This window comes from Triticum aestivum, chromosome 6B (genome assembly GCF_018294505.1).
Source record: "Triticum aestivum cultivar Chinese Spring chromosome 6B, IWGSC CS RefSeq v2.1, whole genome shotgun sequence".
Lineage (NCBI taxonomy): Eukaryota > Viridiplantae > Streptophyta > Magnoliopsida > Poales > Poaceae > Triticum > Triticum aestivum.
In genome coordinates this window covers 29,455,584-29,474,904 of record NC_057810.1, presented here as the reverse complement: position 1 = coordinate 29,474,904, position 19,321 = coordinate 29,455,584, and the positions used below count along the sequence as shown (strand labels likewise).

The 19,321-nt window shown below is 43.5% G+C and overlaps 1 protein-coding gene across 1 annotated transcript; it reads right to left on the bottom strand.

Annotated features, from left to right (window-relative positions):
• Nucleotides 1-6,423: 6,423 nt before the first annotated feature.
• Nucleotides 6,424-10,472, bottom strand: LOC123133258 (UPF0481 protein At3g47200-like). Its single transcript, XM_044552770.1, has 2 exons — nt 9,804-10,472; nt 6,424-7,555 (listed from the first exon to the last, which is right to left on the bottom strand). Exons 1-2 carry the CDS (start codon nt 10,404-10,406, stop codon nt 6,803-6,805), a joined length of 1,356 nt encoding a protein of 451 aa, XP_044408705.1. The 5' UTR covers nt 10,407-10,472; the 3' UTR covers nt 6,424-6,802.
• Nucleotides 10,473-19,321: the final 8,849 nt, after the last annotated feature.

Genomic DNA, 19,321 nt, shown 5'->3' with positions numbered 1-19,321 from the left:
TAAACTTGACGATGATAGACAAGAAGTCGGATGAGTGCCCCATAGCCGCAGTAATCACCATTGAACCCTTGAAGCACCAAACACCAAAGCTTGCCACCGCGCACATGTGACTAGAAACACTAACCTTGTCACCCTATGGAGAGAGCCGAAATCTCACTAGTAGAAAAACAACCTAATGTGAGACACATTAGTGCCGGTTCAATTTTGGCCCGGTACTAATGGTACCATTAGTGCCGGTTCGAACGGCTATGCATTAACGCCGGTTCGTTTTGAACCTTTAGTACCGGTTTGTGCCACGAACCGGTACTAAAGGGGTGGTGGCAGGCTGGCGTCAGGCCGGGGCCCCGCGATCACCTTTAGTACCGGTTCGTGGCACAAACCGGTACTAAAGGGCGATTTTCAATCTCTACCCCCACCCCCCCCCCCCGGTATATCACCATTTCAGTTTTGAAAAATACAAAAGAAAATGATAAAAAATTCAAAAAATAAAATTCTTCGAGATGTAGTTATATTACTACATCTACTAGTTAGGAAAATTAAAAAACTTAAATTTGGACATGTTTTGCAAAAAATGTAGGGAAAATGTAAAACGGCTATAACTTCTGCATACTATGTCGGAAAAAAACGTATAATATATCAAAAAATTCAGCACGAAAATCCGCATCTGATTTTGACTGGCCACGGCCTGTTTGCAATTTTTTAGAATTCTCAAATTCCAAAAGGAGAAAAATATATGCTCAAATTTAAGTTTTTTTTAAATTTTGGTTAAATCTGGTCAAACTATGGTCAAACTACTTATTCAAGAAGTATTAATGTTACTACATACTTATTCAAGAATATTAGTGTTACTAAATAATTATTTCAATTTTTGAATTTTGGTCAAATCTGGTCAAACTATGGTCAAACTATGGTCAAACTTATTTAAGAAATATTAGTGTTACTAAATAATTACTGATTTTTAGAATAATAGTTTCAAACTCAAATGGTGAAATGTGTGACCTAATGCTCAAGCTAAACTGCTGAGGGTTAATAGGATTTACAGCTTACATTTGTTAGGAAAACAACAAGTGCAGACTTGGAAAGTAGGGGGAATAGAACTCTGAAGTTAAGTGTGCTCAGGCTGGGGAAGTGAGAGGGTGGGTGACCGATCGGGAAGTTAGACGATTTGGAATGAGTGATCCACACTTGAGTAGTTAAGAGGGGCGATTAGAGACTAAATCATCAAATAATTCAGAAAATTGAAAATCGAAAAAAAATCAATTTTTTTCTTTTAAAATTTTCATAAAAAAATACCTTTAGTACCGGTTGGTAACACCAACCGGTATTAAAGGTCCCCCATACCACGGCGCGAGCTCACGCCACGTGGTGGGCCTTTAGTGGTGGTTCGTGCCGAACCGGTACTAAAGGGGGAAGGGGGCCTTTAGTCTCCACTCTTTAGTGCCGGTTGCAGAACCGGTATTAAAGGCCCTTATGAACCGGTATTAAAGCTCCGTTTTCTACTAGTGTCTACACCTAAGCTCTGTCGACTATGTCCCGACGGATGAAAATCAAGGAGGCTCGGAGCCCATAGGACCATCTTGAAGATGAGGCGTTGCCCCTGTGAGGAAGAAATCCTAAACTAAATCATCAAATAGTTCAGAAAATTGAAAATCGAAAAAAAATCAATTTTTTTCTTTCAAAATTTTCAAAAAAAAATTAAAAAAAATACCTTTAGTACCGGTTGGTAACACGAACCGGTATTAAAGGTCCTCCATACCACGGCGCGACCTCACGCCACGTGGTGGTCCTTTAGTGGCGGTCCGTGCCGAACCGGTACTAAAGGGGGGAGGGGGCCTTTAGTCTCCACTCTTTAGTGCCGGTTGCAGAACCGGTATTAAAGGCCCTTATGAACCGATATTAAAGCTCCGTTTTCTACTAGTGTCTACACCTAAGCTCTGTCAACTATGTCCCGACGGATGAAAATCAAGGTGGCTCGGAGCCCATAGGACCATCTTGAAGATGAGGCGTTGCCCCTGTGAGGAAGAAATCCTAAACTAAATCATCAAATAATTCAGAAAATTGAAAATAAAAAAAAATCAATTTTTTTCTTTCAAAATTTTCAAAAAAAAATTTAAAAAAAATACCTTTAGTACCGGTTGGTAACACCAACCGGTATTAAAGGTCCTCCATACCACGGCGCGAGCTCACGCCACGTGGTGGGCCTTTAGTGGCGGTTCGTGCCGAACCGGTACTAAAGGGGGGAGGGGGCCTTTAGTCTCCACTCTTTAGTGCCGGTTGCAGAACCGGTATTAAAGGCCCTTATGAACCGATATTAAAGCTCCGTTTTCTACTAGTGTCTACACCTAAGCTCTGTCAACTATGTCCCGACGGATGAAAATCAAGGAGGCTCGGAGCCCATAGGACCATCTTGAAGATGAGGCGTTGCCCCTGTGAGGAAGAAATCCTAAACTAAATCATCAAATAATTCAGAAAATTGAAAATCGAAAAAAAATCAATTTTTTTCTTTCAAAATTTTCAAAAAAAAATTAAAAAAAAATACCTTTAGTACCGGTTGGTAACACCAACCGGTATTAAAGGTCCTCCATACCACGGCGCGAGCTCACGCCACGTGGTGGGCCTTTAGTGGCGGTTCGTGCCGAACCGGTACTAAAGGGGGGAGGGGCCCTTTAGTCTCCACTCTTTAGTGCCGGTTGCAGAACCGGTATTAAAGGCCCTTATGAACCGATATTAAAGCTCCGTTTTCTACTAGTGTCTACACCTAAGCTCTGTCAACTATGTTCCGATGGATGAAAATCAAGGAGGCTCGGAGCCCATAGGACCATCTTGAAGATGAGGCGTTGCCCCTGTGAGGAAGAAATCCTAAACTAAACTACTAGTGAGAGCCAAGGCATTGGTATTGCCATCCCTGCCACCCACCGTCTAAACGATAGGCAGAGAGGATGTTGATCCATGGATTCATGACATAGCTTGAGCGGACAAGTGCCCTAACCAGCACATGTATAGGAGAGATGGAGTTGCGAGACAAAACATCCATGGTTAATAAACTACTTCCTCCGTCTCAAAATAAGTGTCTCAACGTTATACTAATTCTAGTACAAATTTGTACTAGGGTCAAGACATTTATTTTGGGACGGAGGGAGTACTTGACATAGGACTAAAGAATTATACGCACGACTTCTCAGTACATCAAAATTGCACTCCCTGGCATAATAGGAATGTCCCAAACATCTTCACATGCCAATAAATTCAACGACATAAGATACCTATCTAGTTGAACCAGATTGACCAAAACCAAAATTATGTTTATCAAATTTAAAAATCGCATCGAAATCATGTTTCTAAAATTTTAAAAAAATGTTATGCTACTAGTTTTTACTTTAACAAGCATCATTGCTATGCCATATAATATGGCAAATTTTTTTGTGTTTTGAAGATGGCAAGTTTTTAATACCTGGACTTGGAATGGCCAAAAAAACTTCAACTTATAGACAAATCATGGCAAATCTTGTTTACACTTTTTTTTCTGTGTAAAAGAGAATGGTGTTGGGCCGAGAAGTTGTCTGACTAGCGCAGGGTTCGTGCGGGGAAGGTTTCTTAGCGAACCAAAACATTGAGAAGGTTCCTCATATAGCGAAGGTTTCTTAGCGAATCTTTAAAATGGTTCACGCTGACCTCACGGGGTCCGTGAGCCAACCATTGGGGTCTCCAAATAAAATTTCAGGGGTTTCGACTTGGAAACTTGAAAGAAAAACGGAGGCCCATAAAAGACCAAAACCTCAGCTCAATATAGTCCACCCACTGCTCATGAACGACCTTCACCCATATGATCTATATATCGCCTAAAGCGAGGGTACGTTCCGTCTCGCTGAGGACCTTCCTGCGTGCGTACAATACTGGGCCGACCCACTTGTTTCACACGCGTTCGTTCGCTGGTTGTGTGCTCACTGTGGTTTTTCTTTGTTTTTTTTGCTTCTTTTTTCCTGTTGGTATTTTGTTTCCTCTCCAGTTTTCTCGGTTTCTTCACTGCTTCTCTCCTGTTTTCTTTTTTTTTCATCAGTGTTCTTCATTTTTCACGGTTTTTGACTGGTTTTTTCTTTCCTTTTTTGCTTAGTCTCTTTTCGGGTTTACACTGGTTTTATTTTCCTTTCTTTCTTTGTTTGTTTTCATTGTTTCCATCTTGTTTATCATTGGGTTTTTTATCTTTGTTTCTTTCTTCTGTTCCTTCGGTTTTCATGATCGTTCTTCAGTTTTCCTTTTTATTATTCAACAAATGTCTACATTTTTCGTACATCGGGAACATTTTTCATCTATATATTTAATATTTTTAAATACATGGTTAACATTTAAAAAATTGTTTGATGACTACATTTTCATAGAAATTTTGTATTTTTTTATACATTAGAGACATTTTCAGTACAAGTTTATTTGACATATATGTTTTGATGTCTACTTTTTATCATACACATTGTACATTAGATATAAATGTTAAACATCTAAAGGCCGAAAGAGAGGGGACACATAAAAGGCCGAAACCTCAGCCCAGTAGAGTCCACACACCGCTCACTAGTGACCAGCACACGCACTTGCCGTTGCAAATCCCATCAGAAATATCTTCCTCACCGCCGGTGGTGTCGCCGCCGCCGCCATGCTCCATCTCCAGCAGCGCATCGCTTCCCATATCATCTCCTCCTCCGCCACCTCTGCCTTCTCCTTACTCCGCCGCCTCCTCTGCGCCGGCGTGGAGAGAACCTTGGTCCCCGTCGTCGACGGCCTCACGGACCTCGGGCTGTCGCGTTCCGAGATTGGCGGCCTCGTCTCGCTTGTCCACTGCCGCTTCCGCTCCAGAGCCATCGTCCCTAAGCTGCGCTACTACCTGCCCCTCTTCGGCTCATTCGAGAACTTGCGCCGGCTGCTCAAGAAGGATCAATCCAAGCTTCTCTCGAGCGACCTTGACAAGGTGCTCAAGCCCAACATTGTGTCCCTGCAGGAGTGCGGGTTAGGTGCTTGTGATATTGCCAAGCTGCTGCACAACGTGATGCAGCCAAGCTGGACGTGTTGGCGGCCACCGCCCGCGTCCTCCTGCGATGGCCCGCCGCCCCGCGCTGCATGGCCTGCCGCTACTTATAGGTTGCAGTGTGGCAACATCCTGTCCCGCACCTCACACTTCCGGTCTGATCAGTTGCAGGTGCGCGTCTTTGCAGGATTCCTTGAAAGTCTATCAAGTACGCATAATTCTTCACCGATCGAGCAATGGGTTGTTGGTGTGTCGTCTCTTCGTATCGCAGTGTCGCTGCCCCGAGGTCCTTCCCTAACTATACCAATAAACGACTGCAGCTATATCGCTCCTAAGAGCCGCAGGGTCGCCACATGCGGTCTACCTCGTCGTTCCCACACCTTGACATCTATTGTGACGCGCGCCGCGTCGTCTGTCTAGGCACAGGATCACCACCGCTCGGCACATGGTCTTCGTCACACTTTTGGGTTCTTTCTTGTGTACTTCGAGCACAGCCTCCGCGCTTCTACAGATAACCAACATCGCCCCTTTAGGTTACCTCTAGTTCTACCGACCACCGTTCATCTTCGTCTAGCACATGCTTGTCGCCAGAGTCGTCATCATCATCCCCAACCACTTTGTTTACTCTGGAAACCGTGAGAAACATCACCACCTTTTATCCCCATGCCTGTTTGCACCATTTCTCTCTTGGAGGCCTCCTCCGTTGGTCCCCTGACATGGCGTACAATTCATACTGCTCCTGTCTACGCATTCCCGGTGCTGGCAACACCGTCACGTGCCTTCATCCCGACGCGTCCCCGAGCTTGGCAACCCCTGTACGGCACCTCGTCTACAACGGTTTGATAACATCGCCTTCGGCATCGCCACCCTCCATAATGATTGCCTCGATGGCATCGCTGTTTTATTCCCGGCACACCGTCGCGCCCCTAACTACACCGTTACATTGCCCCACGCTCTCGGCTACCTCGACAAAGGCAGAAAGGAAAACGCCTTGCTTGAGCAACCTCGACGGTTTTCACTCCAGCCACAACATCCGAAAGGTCGCGAAATGATCACAAGAGTTTATTCACTAAGAACAGGCAAGCTTTTGGAGAATAAATTCCTGACCTGCCATCAAAAGTTGGTTGAGACCATATTACTATGCTACAAGGATTATGAGGAATTGTTCATACACCACAAAAAGTATGTCATTGGATGCACATTTGAAAGAATTTTCGATCATATATTTTTGATGACATATAAACAAAAGAAGTATTGCATACAGATAGTGCCACGGTGGAGCATTGAGAGCGGTCTTATTAGCCAACACTACAACATCAGCCGGTCAATAACGTCCCATGATCATCGGCCACTTCCACTGTGTGGCGATCGATCACCATCACGAACATGAACTCAAGCAACAACACTAGGTAATTAGCTAGCAGCTTAAAAAGGATCCCACCAGTTCATGAATGTCGAACGTCAGATGGGGAGGTTCCCCTGGCGAATTTAATCGCTAGGGGAGGATTTATCCATTGGTCATAGGGCGTAACATTTACACTCGAAACACGCCCAAATACTCAGCAACGACCGTGTCTCATGTACAATTGTGAAAATAAGTTGAATCATAACGAACGCAACACAAAGTCACAAACACAACACATGCTATCTTCACTCCTGCACAGTGCAGATAACCAGAGGCTTGACGATGTACGACAACAACAAAACCTCAAACAGAAAACAAAATGAATTCATGCAGCAAGATCGAGTAGCAGGTACTTCCTTATTAAGTTTTTGCGGCCGGCTGGCTCACATAGGAGATGGTGCCGATGGCGGCGGGCTGTTGTTGTCACCACCGTAGAACTGCAGCACGGTGTAGACGGTCTGCATGATGGTCATGCCGAGGAGGAAGACGGCGGCCGCAAGGGAGAGGAACGCCCACGGGCTCCTGAAGTAGGTGTGGATGAGGTTGGCGCGCCACATGTTCCATGGCTGCCGGAAGTAGCCATTGACCTGTCGCTGCACGGCATCAAGCGCGCTGTTGGGCTCGAGCACCACGTCCCTAGAAATGGTGTTGAACAGCTTGGCCACGGCTTGGTCGCTACCGATGGCGTTCTGGATGATGCCCTTGGAGCTCAGCAGCGCCACGTCCTTGGCCGAGTCGATGATGTTGTCCATGAAGAAGACATAGCCGGTCACGTCGTTGCCAGCTCCAGCATGCAGCCGCTCGAACGCCATCATGTTGAGGAACATGTACTCGGTGGAGTCGTCCACCGACACCGTCGGCATGCTCAGCGTGCCGCGCCGGAACCGGATGTCGTGCAGGCTCAACGTCTTGCTCGGCTTGAACTGGATCCCGGCTTCGTAGAGCTCCACAGCTGACCGGATGATGGCGTTGTCGTCCTCAATGTCCTGGGGGCTCCGGATTTTGTGGTGCTTACCAGTGAGCATGCTCCGGCGAAAGACATCCAGCGGGTGGAGCCCTAGGCCGATGCCTGCTGGTAGTGTCCCGGATGATTGGGCCAGAAATTTCAGCACCATTCGGTTGATGAAGTCGTCGTTCTGGCCGTCATCCATGCATGCAATCATCAACATCCATTAGTAGAAGAGAAATAGACACCGTAGAAACAGTCTTTTATCCCGCTTTATAGATAAATCAACCATGGTGAGTCCATATAAAATGTCCAATTGCAACAAAAGTAAATATAAGTTTGTTGGGGTAACAAGACAAACAAGTCGTTTACACCAAGTTAATATCTGTAGTCCTGTAAGAGAGTTTTGATCAGCTAGGTCCTTAGTGCTCAGATTTGGTGGTATTTGTTTGGTAGGCGGATGCGTTTTGGTTGGAAACGACTTGGTTTCTTTAATGAAATCGGGGGAGGTAATCCCTTTTAAAGAAAAAATGGGCAAACATGCCAAAAAATGAAGAGAAAACTGACCACACGGGTGGAAGATTAGGGATCCGGATTGCCTGCTCCCTTCCCGTGCTTCCATCCATGCTCCCACTTCATCGTACGGCTGTTTTTTTCTTTTTCTTTTTTTAATCTAATCATCTCTCCCCTGATTTTAAGGGGGTGAGGCCGGGCCTTATTTTGTTCCAATCAAAGCAAGTCACGTACGCGGGAGCACGGATGGGCACACGTCGGAGGAGCAGGCAAGTCTCGTCTGAAGATTAGCGGCTAGCAAGAGAAGCAAGGTGGCATCCCGCCGAAGTCAGCTCGACGTAGTAAGTAGTTCTACTAAAACCTCCAGCCAGGGCGCTCTCTAAATCAAGTGGGAATTAATACTAAGGGGGTGTCTGATTACAGGGACTAGACTAAAAAAGTCCCTTTTAGTCCCGTAACTAAACAGGAGGGACTTTTTCTACAGGGACTAAAAAGACTCTTCTGAAGGGTCTTTTTTCTTTAGTCCCTGGCCCACCAAAAAATTATAGTCCCTTGCAACCAAACACCCCCTAAATCCGCCTGAGCCACCGCGGTGAACTACGTCGCCTCTTGCTTGTCCTCGAAGCTCGGCCTTTCCTCCTTCTTTCTTCTACCACGAAACTGACTTACCCAAACTATAAATTCGGGCAATTTATGTACAACCGTGTGCCCTCTTTTATATATTTGATATTTTGGCAACGAGACCTTCACAACAAGACTATTATTGCATATATGTTAATTAGCATAGATTTAATTACTTAATGTCATATTTTAAAAGATTTAAGGAATATTTTTACGGACATGATAAATCCTGAACGTTCGGATTTTAGCTAATTTTTCTAAAAAATATATTTTTTATTAATTTACAAAAATAATACGCCGATTAGTTATTTTTCAAAAATAATACATAGTCAGCCAGGTCGAGCCAACTGGCTCCCGTCAGCTATAGGGAAGCCGATTGGATTCACGTCGGCTACGGGGAGGCCGAATGGGACTAATTGGCTTCCCCGAAGCAGATTAGTACTAATTGGCTTCCCTGTAGCGGATAGGTGCATGCATGCATTTTCTCACCCCCAACGTTTCCCGCTTCAAGCGTGCGAAGCAACGATAACAAAGAAAATGTATGTTGAATTATACCTCTGAAACGTGTGAAGCAATATCGAACGGTGACCTTCAATAACCGGAGCTGGCTCCGGCGAAGCTCCGGTAGGGTGGTGGAGTCTCCGGCTCCGGCTACTGCGAGTGAAGGCCGTCGTTCGTTGTTGCTTCGCACGCTTCAAGGGTATAATTCAATAGACATTTTCTCCGTCCGAGTTCCTCCGGTAGTATTCGGTAATATGTTTTGATGTGAAATATATTAGGTGTGCACCCGAGATATAAGCCGAAACCAAGAAGCGGTAAACATTGAGGGTGAGAAAATGAACGCATGCACCTATGGGCTATAGGGAAACCAATTAGTACTAATCGGTTTTAGGGAAGCCAATTAGGGGTCAGTCGACTGCCACCTGGCCGACTGTGTATTATTTTTTAAAAAATAATTAATCAGCGTATTATTTTTGTAAATTAATAAAAAAGTGTATTATTTAAAAAAATAACCAGATTTTAAGCATGGCAACTTTATTTCACTCGAGGTTGGTAAACATAGCAATTTTCTGACAAAAAAATGAACTAGGATAAAGTTTTCATGTTTTAACAACTAAAGTTGCCACCTCGCCCAAGTAAAGTTGCCATGAAAAAACGTTTGCGATGATATGCTTAAAATCCGAACATTCAGGATTTATAAGTTACATTTGTATTTGTTTTTTTAATTATATTTCTGTGCAAATTTCATTGTTTCTAACTTTTAACAAAAACAGTATTTGGAAGGCAGAGTAGTTAATAATTACCGGAGGCTTTCCACTCTCAACCTCAATGAGCTTCTGAAGCAGGAGTAGAGGTAGCTGGTTCTCGAGCATGAGCACGTCTCGCCGGATGTAGGGCACCATGTAGAGTATCCCGTGGGGGCTGAAGATCGGGTCGTTATGTGCGTAGCCGGCGACCTGCTTCCCATCGGCGGCCGTGCACCTCATCACCTCCAGCAGGAAGCAGCCGTCGAAGATCATCATGGCCAGGAACCGCTCCCTGCCACCGCCGTCGCGCCACTCGCCGTCGAGGTCCATGTACGCACCCTCCAGCTCCCCCAAGACATCCTCCACGGCGGCGACGAAGTCGTCGAGCGGCCGGTTCGCGCGCAGGAGCAGCTGGCGCAGCGCCCGGTGCTTGTGCTCCTCCATGGGGCGCAGGTCGCGGTCGCCGTGGTGGAAGGGGCCGAGTGACACCACCTGCGGCTGGTAGGCCTTGCTCTTGATGTTGGTCATGCAGGGCGGCACTTGGTAGATGCAGTGACGCTCCCACCGCGACACATCCGCCGACTTGTCGGCTTCCTTGAGCCTCTTCGCCACGTCCACCACCCACGTCCTCTTGCTGCTGCTGCCGCCGTCCGCCGCCATTACGATTGATTTATTTATGCAAGATATATGGTTGCTATAGCTAGGATAATGGTCAGGCAGTACTGATCTGCGCATGCGTGTGGAATTGTGGATGCTGATGCAGAGCGCAGGGCGCTATATATATGTGCGTAGAGAGATACGTTACTTGCATAAGTTGCATTGCATGCCACATTCCGCGTGCTAGACAGGTGTGTACGTACAAAAAGAGGTTCATGTCATGTGCTTGCACGCATGCTGGTCCTATTCCATTATCTGGTGCTGGTCCCCTTGTTTCACTCCATGGTAAATCGCATGCAGTTTAGTACATAGTCATATATTGTATTATATTAGCCTATATGATATATGGGTTGCAAGGTTCACGCGGAAATGTTCTTTCAACACGTCCCCACACAGCGACTAGGGTTTTCCCGCCTCCCACCGGCGTCGGCGCCGCCGATCTGTCTCCAACAATGTTTGTCAGTGTTCATGTGTTTTCAGGTTGGATCCTTCCGCTTTACACTTCTCTTCATCAGCGACGGTTGTTGTTTTGGTGCGCTGGTCATATTGGGGCTTAGCACGATGACTTCGGACTGTCTACTACAACAATGTTTATCCGGCTCTGGTGAGGGAGGGGTGACGACAGCGGCGTGCCTTCGACTCACTCCAATGCTTGTAGTCATCGCTTTGTGGTCTACAAACCTAGATGTAATATTTACTTGTAGTGTTCTTTTTACTACCTTAACAGATGATGAATAGATCGAAAGTTTTCCTTAGAAACTTGATTATATGATGTATGAGAAATGATTAGAATTATCGGGACGATTATACACTCCACGCCCATTGTAAGTCTCAAGGTTTTTGCAACATCATCCATGTTTCTAAAAGATGGGTAATGTTGCAGTGGCAACTCGACGATGCCGAGAAAAATTTCTGGAACACAACCTCTGTTGCAAATAAAATCTAAAATATAATCTCTATTGCAAAAGTATATATACAACACAACCTTTGTAACAAATATCCGCTGCAAATTTTGCAAAAAAGTTTTGTAACATAATGTATGTTGCAAAAGTGAAGAACGATGCTCGGCATTAGATTCGTGCCAGATCTAACGCCTCGCGAAAGATCCTCCGGCGGACGCATAGCACTCCTCATATGATACATAATATATTCTATTACCGTGAGGAAGGAGTCATGGTCAATTTGTGTCATTGCATGTAGTCTTTACAGCTTCGAGATGATAGGAAGTTGCAGGCTTTAGGCAAAGGGGAGATCAAGATGCTACGGGAGCCGCTGGCCGGAGGCACGAGGAAGCGAGGAATTAATACGCACGTGAAAGTAGATGTTGTTCAGTTGTTGTGAATGGTCCATGCAAGCGAACATCTGATCAGCTCTAGGACGGAGGCATCGCATGCATCTGCTTTATACTCCCTCATGCCGTGCGTGTATCTCTAGGCCGCTAATTTTATTAATATGTAACATGCATTATACGTCACAAAAGTTATACCATAGAACATTTAATGTTTCTTTTTTGATAAACATTTAATGTTTTATTTGAATATATATTTTGTAATATGACCTGCCTGTTAGGCAGGCAGTTTTTCATTTGAACCCCACATGATGGATTTTAGACTCGGTTATGTCTTTTTCAACAGTCTGAGTGTATATCAACGCCAGCTTAAAACATTCCACTGAAAATGAAATCCATGGACCAACTCCAAGCTAAAGGATTGGTGGGCTGCTTTCATCCACGGTGGAGTAAATATCAAAAGAGGCCTACTTCGGCACAACCCCCACCCCCACCCCACCCCCTTCCCAAATCACAAACCATATACAGGCAGTATTGCCATTTCATCAAACAGTATACCCATCTATATATGTGACACGTACGAGGGATCGTATCCCACTTTTTTTTATCAAACTTCAAAAAATAGCGCAGGCAACGTGAAAAGAACCTAAAACACTAGCCGAACGTGATGCAATGTGCGTTAGGTATCCGAATTCCTTCAAATTTTTCATGGAGGCCTGCCATGAGCATTCCCATGTGGTGGCAAAATTTTGTTTCATTTCATGCATGGCTAGAAGCACACCATTTTTAAAGGTGGTGCTTCTGGTAGGCCGATAGGGCAAGTATGGATGCACTTTTTTCACATCAATAAAATGGTCCCAAAATTTTTCCACACACTAGTATCACCATGCCAAGCATCCATAATAAATTTCCATGAGTTTTGACATTTCATGCATTTTCCAGGGTTTCCCGGTGAAAAACTCTAAAATTGTAGCCGAATGAGATGCAACGAGCGTTAAGTGTCCGAATTCCGTCGAATTTTGCATGTAGCCCTGCCATGAGCATGCGCACATGATGAAAAAAATTGGTGGCATTTCATGCATGGCAAGAAGCACACCATGTTCAAAGGTGGTGGTTCGGCTTGGCCGGTAAGGCAAGTCTGGATCCACTTTTTTTCTCATCAATCAATTGGACCCAATTTTTTCCCACACACTAGCATCACACTACCAACCATCCACGATAGATTTCATTGAGTTTTTACTTTTTAGGCATTTCTAGGGTTTACCTAGTGAAAACCCCCAAAACACTAGCCGAACGTGATGCAATGTGCATAAGATGTCTGAATTCCCTCAAATTTTGCTTGGACGCCTGCCATGCACATGTTGGCAAAATTAGGTGTCATTTCATGCCTATCAAAAAGCACATCATGTTCAAAGGTTGTGGTTCGGATATGCCGGTACATCAAAGCTTTTGTTATTTGCAATTTCTATCATTATCAACGAACATGCACCTTTTCTTATATCTGAATTATTTCTTGAAATTTATCAAATTTTTTGGAATTTCATATTGTGTATGAAAATTTTCTGAACATGAACACTTTTTTTTCAACTTTTTAATAAATTCTCAAATATTGATGTTGTACACAAATTGCAACCACATCATTTTTTAAAACTTATCAACATTTTTAAAATATGAGCACTCATTATATTTATGAAGAAAAAATCAAAAAAGGTAATTTTTTTGAAATTCTAGAACATTTTTCATTTGTAAAATATATTGGGAGAAATAAAATGTTTGGTATCCCAATAATATGAAAAACAATTAAAACAGGTTTCAAAATGAATAATAAAGTACAACAAGGATAAAAAATGAAATTAATGAGAAAAGAGAATAGAAAAGAAATACACTCATGCCTTGCCCAACCGGGCAACGGCATCGCTTCCGTCTGGTGCATGTTGGCCTGGCCAAGTGAAAGCCATTTTGAAAAAGGGTCATCAATTTTGAAAAAGAATGCTTCTGAATTTAAAAAAAATACGGGCTTTTATGAAATGTTTGTAAAAGTTGGAAAGTGTTCTTGGATATGGAAAATATTTAAATTTGAAAACAAAGTTTGTGAATTTCAGAACATATTCATGAATTTAAATGGAAATAACTTTGAGTGGGGCGGAAATCCGTCTCAGAGTACTTTTTTTGACATCGTTCAAATGGACCAAACAAATTTCGGGGTCTTGTAACATGATGCCAAGCTTTTACGATTCCGACAATTCTGTATTTTCAAATAGTGTTCATGCTTTCAAAATTTATTTGGAATTTCGAAAACAATCCTGTATTCAACTTTTTTCTACACAAATACAAAAAATGTTCATGGAAATTCAAAATAAATTGGATTCAATTTTTTGTTCCTAATTTCTGATTTTTTTCTTGAAATTTCAAATTTCATGGTGTTTTCGAAAAATGTTCATCTTCAATTTTTTTTTGCTCTTTTCAAAATATGTTCGTGACACGAACAAGTTTTTGACATATGTTTACAATTTTTTAAATCTCAAATATTTGTTGTTTAACAACAAAATTTTAAAAAGTTATTTTTTTTAAATATTGAACAAAAAATTATAAGTGTGAGCATTTTTTGAAAAAGAAATAATTAATAGAAAAAATATAATAGGACCCGTTTCAAGAAATAATCACTTTTGCTTCCACTCAATTCTTTCGAGAGAAACTTTTCCTCGAGAAAGGACCCGTTTCTAGAAACAATCACTTTTGCTCCAGATCTAAAATAGAAGGTATACCCAACTATTTTGGGTATTCTATGAAGACGCATTTATCCGCTTTGGGTTCGAGCTTATCAGCCTAAAACTTTTTCACATAAGCGTCGCAGCCCAAACTTTCAAGAAACGACAGCTTAGGTTTCTCTAAACCGTAGTTCATACGATGTCATCTCAACTGAATTGCGTGGTGCCCTATTTAAAGTGAATGCGGTTGTCTCCAATGCCTAATCCATAAACGATAGTGGTAATTCGATAAGAGACATCATGGTATGCACCATATTCAATAGGGTGCAGTTATGACGTTCGGACACACCATCACACTATGGTGTTCCAGGCGGTATTAGTTGTGAAACAATTTTTACAATGTCTTAATTGTATGTCAAACTCGTAACTCAGATATTCATCTCTATGATCATATCATAGACATTTTATCCTCTTGTCACGACGATCTTCAACTTCACTATGAAATTACTTGAACCTTTCAATAATTCAGACTTGTGTTTTATCAAGTAAATATACTCAGCATCTACTCAAATTATCTGTGAAGTAAGAACATAACGATATCCACTGCGTGCCTCAGCACTCATTAGACTGCACACATCAAAATGTATTACTTCCAACAAGTTGCTTTCTTGTTCCATCTTACTGAAAACGAGGCCTTTCAGTCATCTTGCCCATGTGGTATGATTTGCATGTCTCAAGTGATTGAAAATCAAGTGAGCCATATGTATGGAGTTTCTTCATACATATCTACCAATAGACATGGTTCGCATGTCTCAATCTTTTCAAAAACGAGTGAGTCCAAAGATCCATCAATATGGAGCTGCTTCATGCGTTTTATACCAATATGACTCAAATGGTAGTGCCACAAGTATGTGGTACTATCATTACTATCTTATATCTTTTGGCATGAACGTGTGTATCACTACGATCGAGATTCAATGAACAATTCATTTTAGGTGCAAGACCATTGAAGCAATTATTCAAATAAATAGAATAACTATTATTCTCCTTAAATGAATAACCGTATTGCGATAAACATAATCAAATCATGTCTATGCTCAACGCAAACAACAAATAACAATTATTTAGGTTTAACACCAATCCCGATGGTAGAGGGAGCGTGCGATGTTTGATCACATCAACCTTGGAAACACTTCCAACATATATCATCATCTCACCTTTAGCTAGTCTCCGTTTATTCCATAGGTTTTTATTTCGAGTTACTAACACTTAGCAACCGAACCGGTAACTTAATACCCTGTTGCTACTAGGAGTACTAGTAAAGTACACATTTAATACAATGTATATCCAATATACTTCTGTCAACCTTGCCAACCTTCTCATCTACCAAGTATCTAGGGTAGTTCTGCTTCAGTGACTGTTCCCCTCATTACAGAAGCACTTAGTCTCGGGTTTTGGGTTCAACCTTGGGTTTCTTCACTAGAGTAGCAATTGATTTGTCGTTTCATGAAGTATCCCTTCTTGCCCTTGCCCTTCTTGAAACTAGTGGTTTTACTAACCATCAACAATTGATGCTCCTACTCGATTTCTACTTTCGCGGTGTCAAACGTCGCGAATTGGTCAAGGATCATCATGTCTATCCCTGATATGTTATAGTTCATCACGAAGCTCTACTAGCTTGGTGGCAGTGACTATGGAGAACCATCACTATCTCATCTCGAAGATTAACTCCCACTTGATTCAAGTGATTGTAGTACTCAGACAATCTGAGCACATGTTCAACGATTGAGCTTTTCTCCCTTAGTTTGCAGGCTTAAGAAACTTGTCAGAGGTCTCATACCTCTTGACGTGGGCACTAGCCTGAAATCCCAATTTCAGTCCTTGGAACATCTCATATGTTTCGCGACATTTCAAAAATGCCTTTGATGCCTCAATTCTAAATTGTTTAACATTACGCACTGAACTATCACGTAGTCATGAAAACGTGTATGTCAGATGTTCGCAACATCCACAAACGACGCTCGAGGTTCAGCACACCGAGCGGTGCATTAAGGACATAAGCCTTCTGCATAACAACGAGGACAATCCTCAGTTCACGGACCTAGTCCGCATAATTGCTACTATCAACTTTCAACCAAATTTTCTCTAGGAACATATCTAAAATAGTAGAACTAAAGCGTAAGCTACGACATAATTTGCAAAGACCTTTTGACTATGTTCATGATAATTAAGTTCATTTAATTATTTAATGAACTCTCACTTAGATAGACATCCCTCTAGTCATCTAAGTGATACATGATCCGAGTCAACTAGGCCGTGTCCGATCATCACGTGAGACGGACTAGTCATCGTCGGTGAACATCTTCATGTTGATCGTATCTTCTATACGACTCATGTTCGACATTTCGGTCTTCCGTGTTCGGAGGCCATGTCTGTACATGCTAGGCTCGTCAAGTCAACCTAAGTGTATTGCGTGTGTAAATCTGGCTTACACCCGTTGTATTCGAACGTTAGAATCTATCACACCCGATCATCACGTGGTGCTTCGAAACAACGAACCTTCGCAACGGTGCACAGTTAGGGGGAACACTTTCTTGAAATTATTGTGAGAGATCATCTTACTTAAGCTACCATCGTTCTAAGCAAATAAGATGTAAAACATGATAAACATCACATGCAATCAAATAGTGACATGATGTGGCCAATATCATTTTGCTCCTTTTGATCTCCATCTTCGGGGCGCCACGATCATCATTGTCACCGGCATGACACCATGATCTCCATCATCGTGTCTTCATGAAGTTGTCTCGCCAACTATTACTTCTACCACTATGGCTAACGGTTTGGCAATAAAGTAAAGTAATTACATGGCGTTACTCATGACACGCAGGTCATACAATAAATTAAGACAACTCCTATGGCTCCTGCCGGTTGTCATACTCATCGACATGCAAGTCGTGATTTCTATTACAAGAACATGATCAATCTCATACATCACATATATCATTCATCACATTCTTTTGGCCATATCACATCACACGGCATATGCTGCAAAAACAAGTTAGACGTCCTCTAATTGTTGTTGCAAGTTTTTTGCGTGGCTGTTATAGGTTTCTAGCAAGAACGTTTCTTTCCTACGCCAAAACCACAACATGATATGCCAATTACTATTTACCCTTCATAAGGACCCTTTTCATCGAATCCAATCCGACTAAAGTGGGAGAGACAGACACCCGCTAGCCACCTTATGCAACTAGTGCATGTCAGTCGGTGGAACCTGTCTCACGTAAGTGTACGTGTAAGGTCGGTCCGGGCTGCTTCATCCCACGATGCCGCTGAATCAAGATAAGACTAGTAACGACAAGTAAATTGACAAAATCGACGCCCACAACAACTTGTGTTCTACTCGTGCATAGAAACTACGCATAGACCTAGCTCATGATGCCACTGTTGGGGAACGTAGCAGAAATTAAAAAAAATTCTACGCATCACCAAGATCAATCTATGGAGATTCTAGCAACAAGAGAGAGAGAGAGAGAGAGAGAGGTTGTCGTACTCGTGGCGATTCAGATCGCGGTCGATTCCGAGCTAAGCGCCGAACAACGGCGCCTCCGCGTTCAACACACGTGCAGCCCGGTGACGTCTCCCATGCCTTGATCCAGCAAGGAGAGAGGGAGAGGTTGGGGAAGACTCTGTCCAGCAGCAGCACGATGGCGTGGTGGTGGTGGAGGAGCGCGGTACTCCAGCAAGGCTTCGCCAAGCACTACGAGAGACGAGGAGGGAGAGAGGTAGGGTTGCGCCTTGGGAGAGAAAGACTCATGTGTTGGGCAGCCCCAAAACCTTCACTATATATAGGGGCAAGGGGGAGGGGGAGGCGCCCTAGGGTTTCCCCTAGGAGGGGCGGCGGCCAGGGCAGATGGGATCTCCCCTTTGGGTGACTTGGCCCCCAAGCCAGGAGGTGGGAACCCTAGATGGGGCGCCCCAAACCCCCTGGTCACGTGGGAATAGGTGAGGGGCGCACATCCCCTTAGTGGGCTGGTTTGCCCCCTTCCCTTGGCCCATGAAGCCCCCCAACACTTGCCGGGGCTCCCAAAATACCTTTCGGTCATGCTGGTCATCACCCGGTACCTCCGGAACACTTCCGGACTCCAAAACCCTTCGTCCAATATATCAATCTTCACCTCCGGACCATTCCGGAACTCCTCGTGACGTCTGGGATCTCATCCGGGACTTCGGACAACATTCGGTAACCGCGTACATACCTTCCCTATAACCCTAGCGTCATCAAGCCTTAAGTGTGTAGACCCTACGGGCTCGGGAATCATGCAGACATGACCGAGACATCTCTCCGGTTAATAACCAACAGCGGGATCTGGATACACATGTTGGTTCCCACATGTTCCACGATGATCTCATCGGATGAACCACGATGTCGGGGATTCAAGCAATCCCGTATACAATTCCTTTTGTCAATCGGTACGTTACTTGCCCGAGATTCGATCGTCGGTACCCCAATACCTCGTTCAATCTCGTTACCGGAAAGTCACTTTACTCGTTCCATAATGCATGATCCCGTGACTAATTACTTAGTCACATTGAGCTCATTATGATGATGCATTACCGAGTGGGCCCAGAGATACCTCTCCTTCATACGGAGTGACAAATCCCAGTCTCGATTCGTGCCAACCCAACAGACACTTTCGGAGATACCTGTAGTGCACCTTTATAGCAACCCAGTTATGTTGTGATGTTTGGTACACCCAAAGCATTCCTACGGTATCCGGGAGTTGCACAATCTCATGGTCTAAGGAAATGATACTTGACATTAGAAAAGTTTTAGCAAACGAACTACACGATCTTGTGCTATGCTTAGGATTGGGTCTTGTCCATCACATCATTCTCCTAATGATGTGATCCCATTA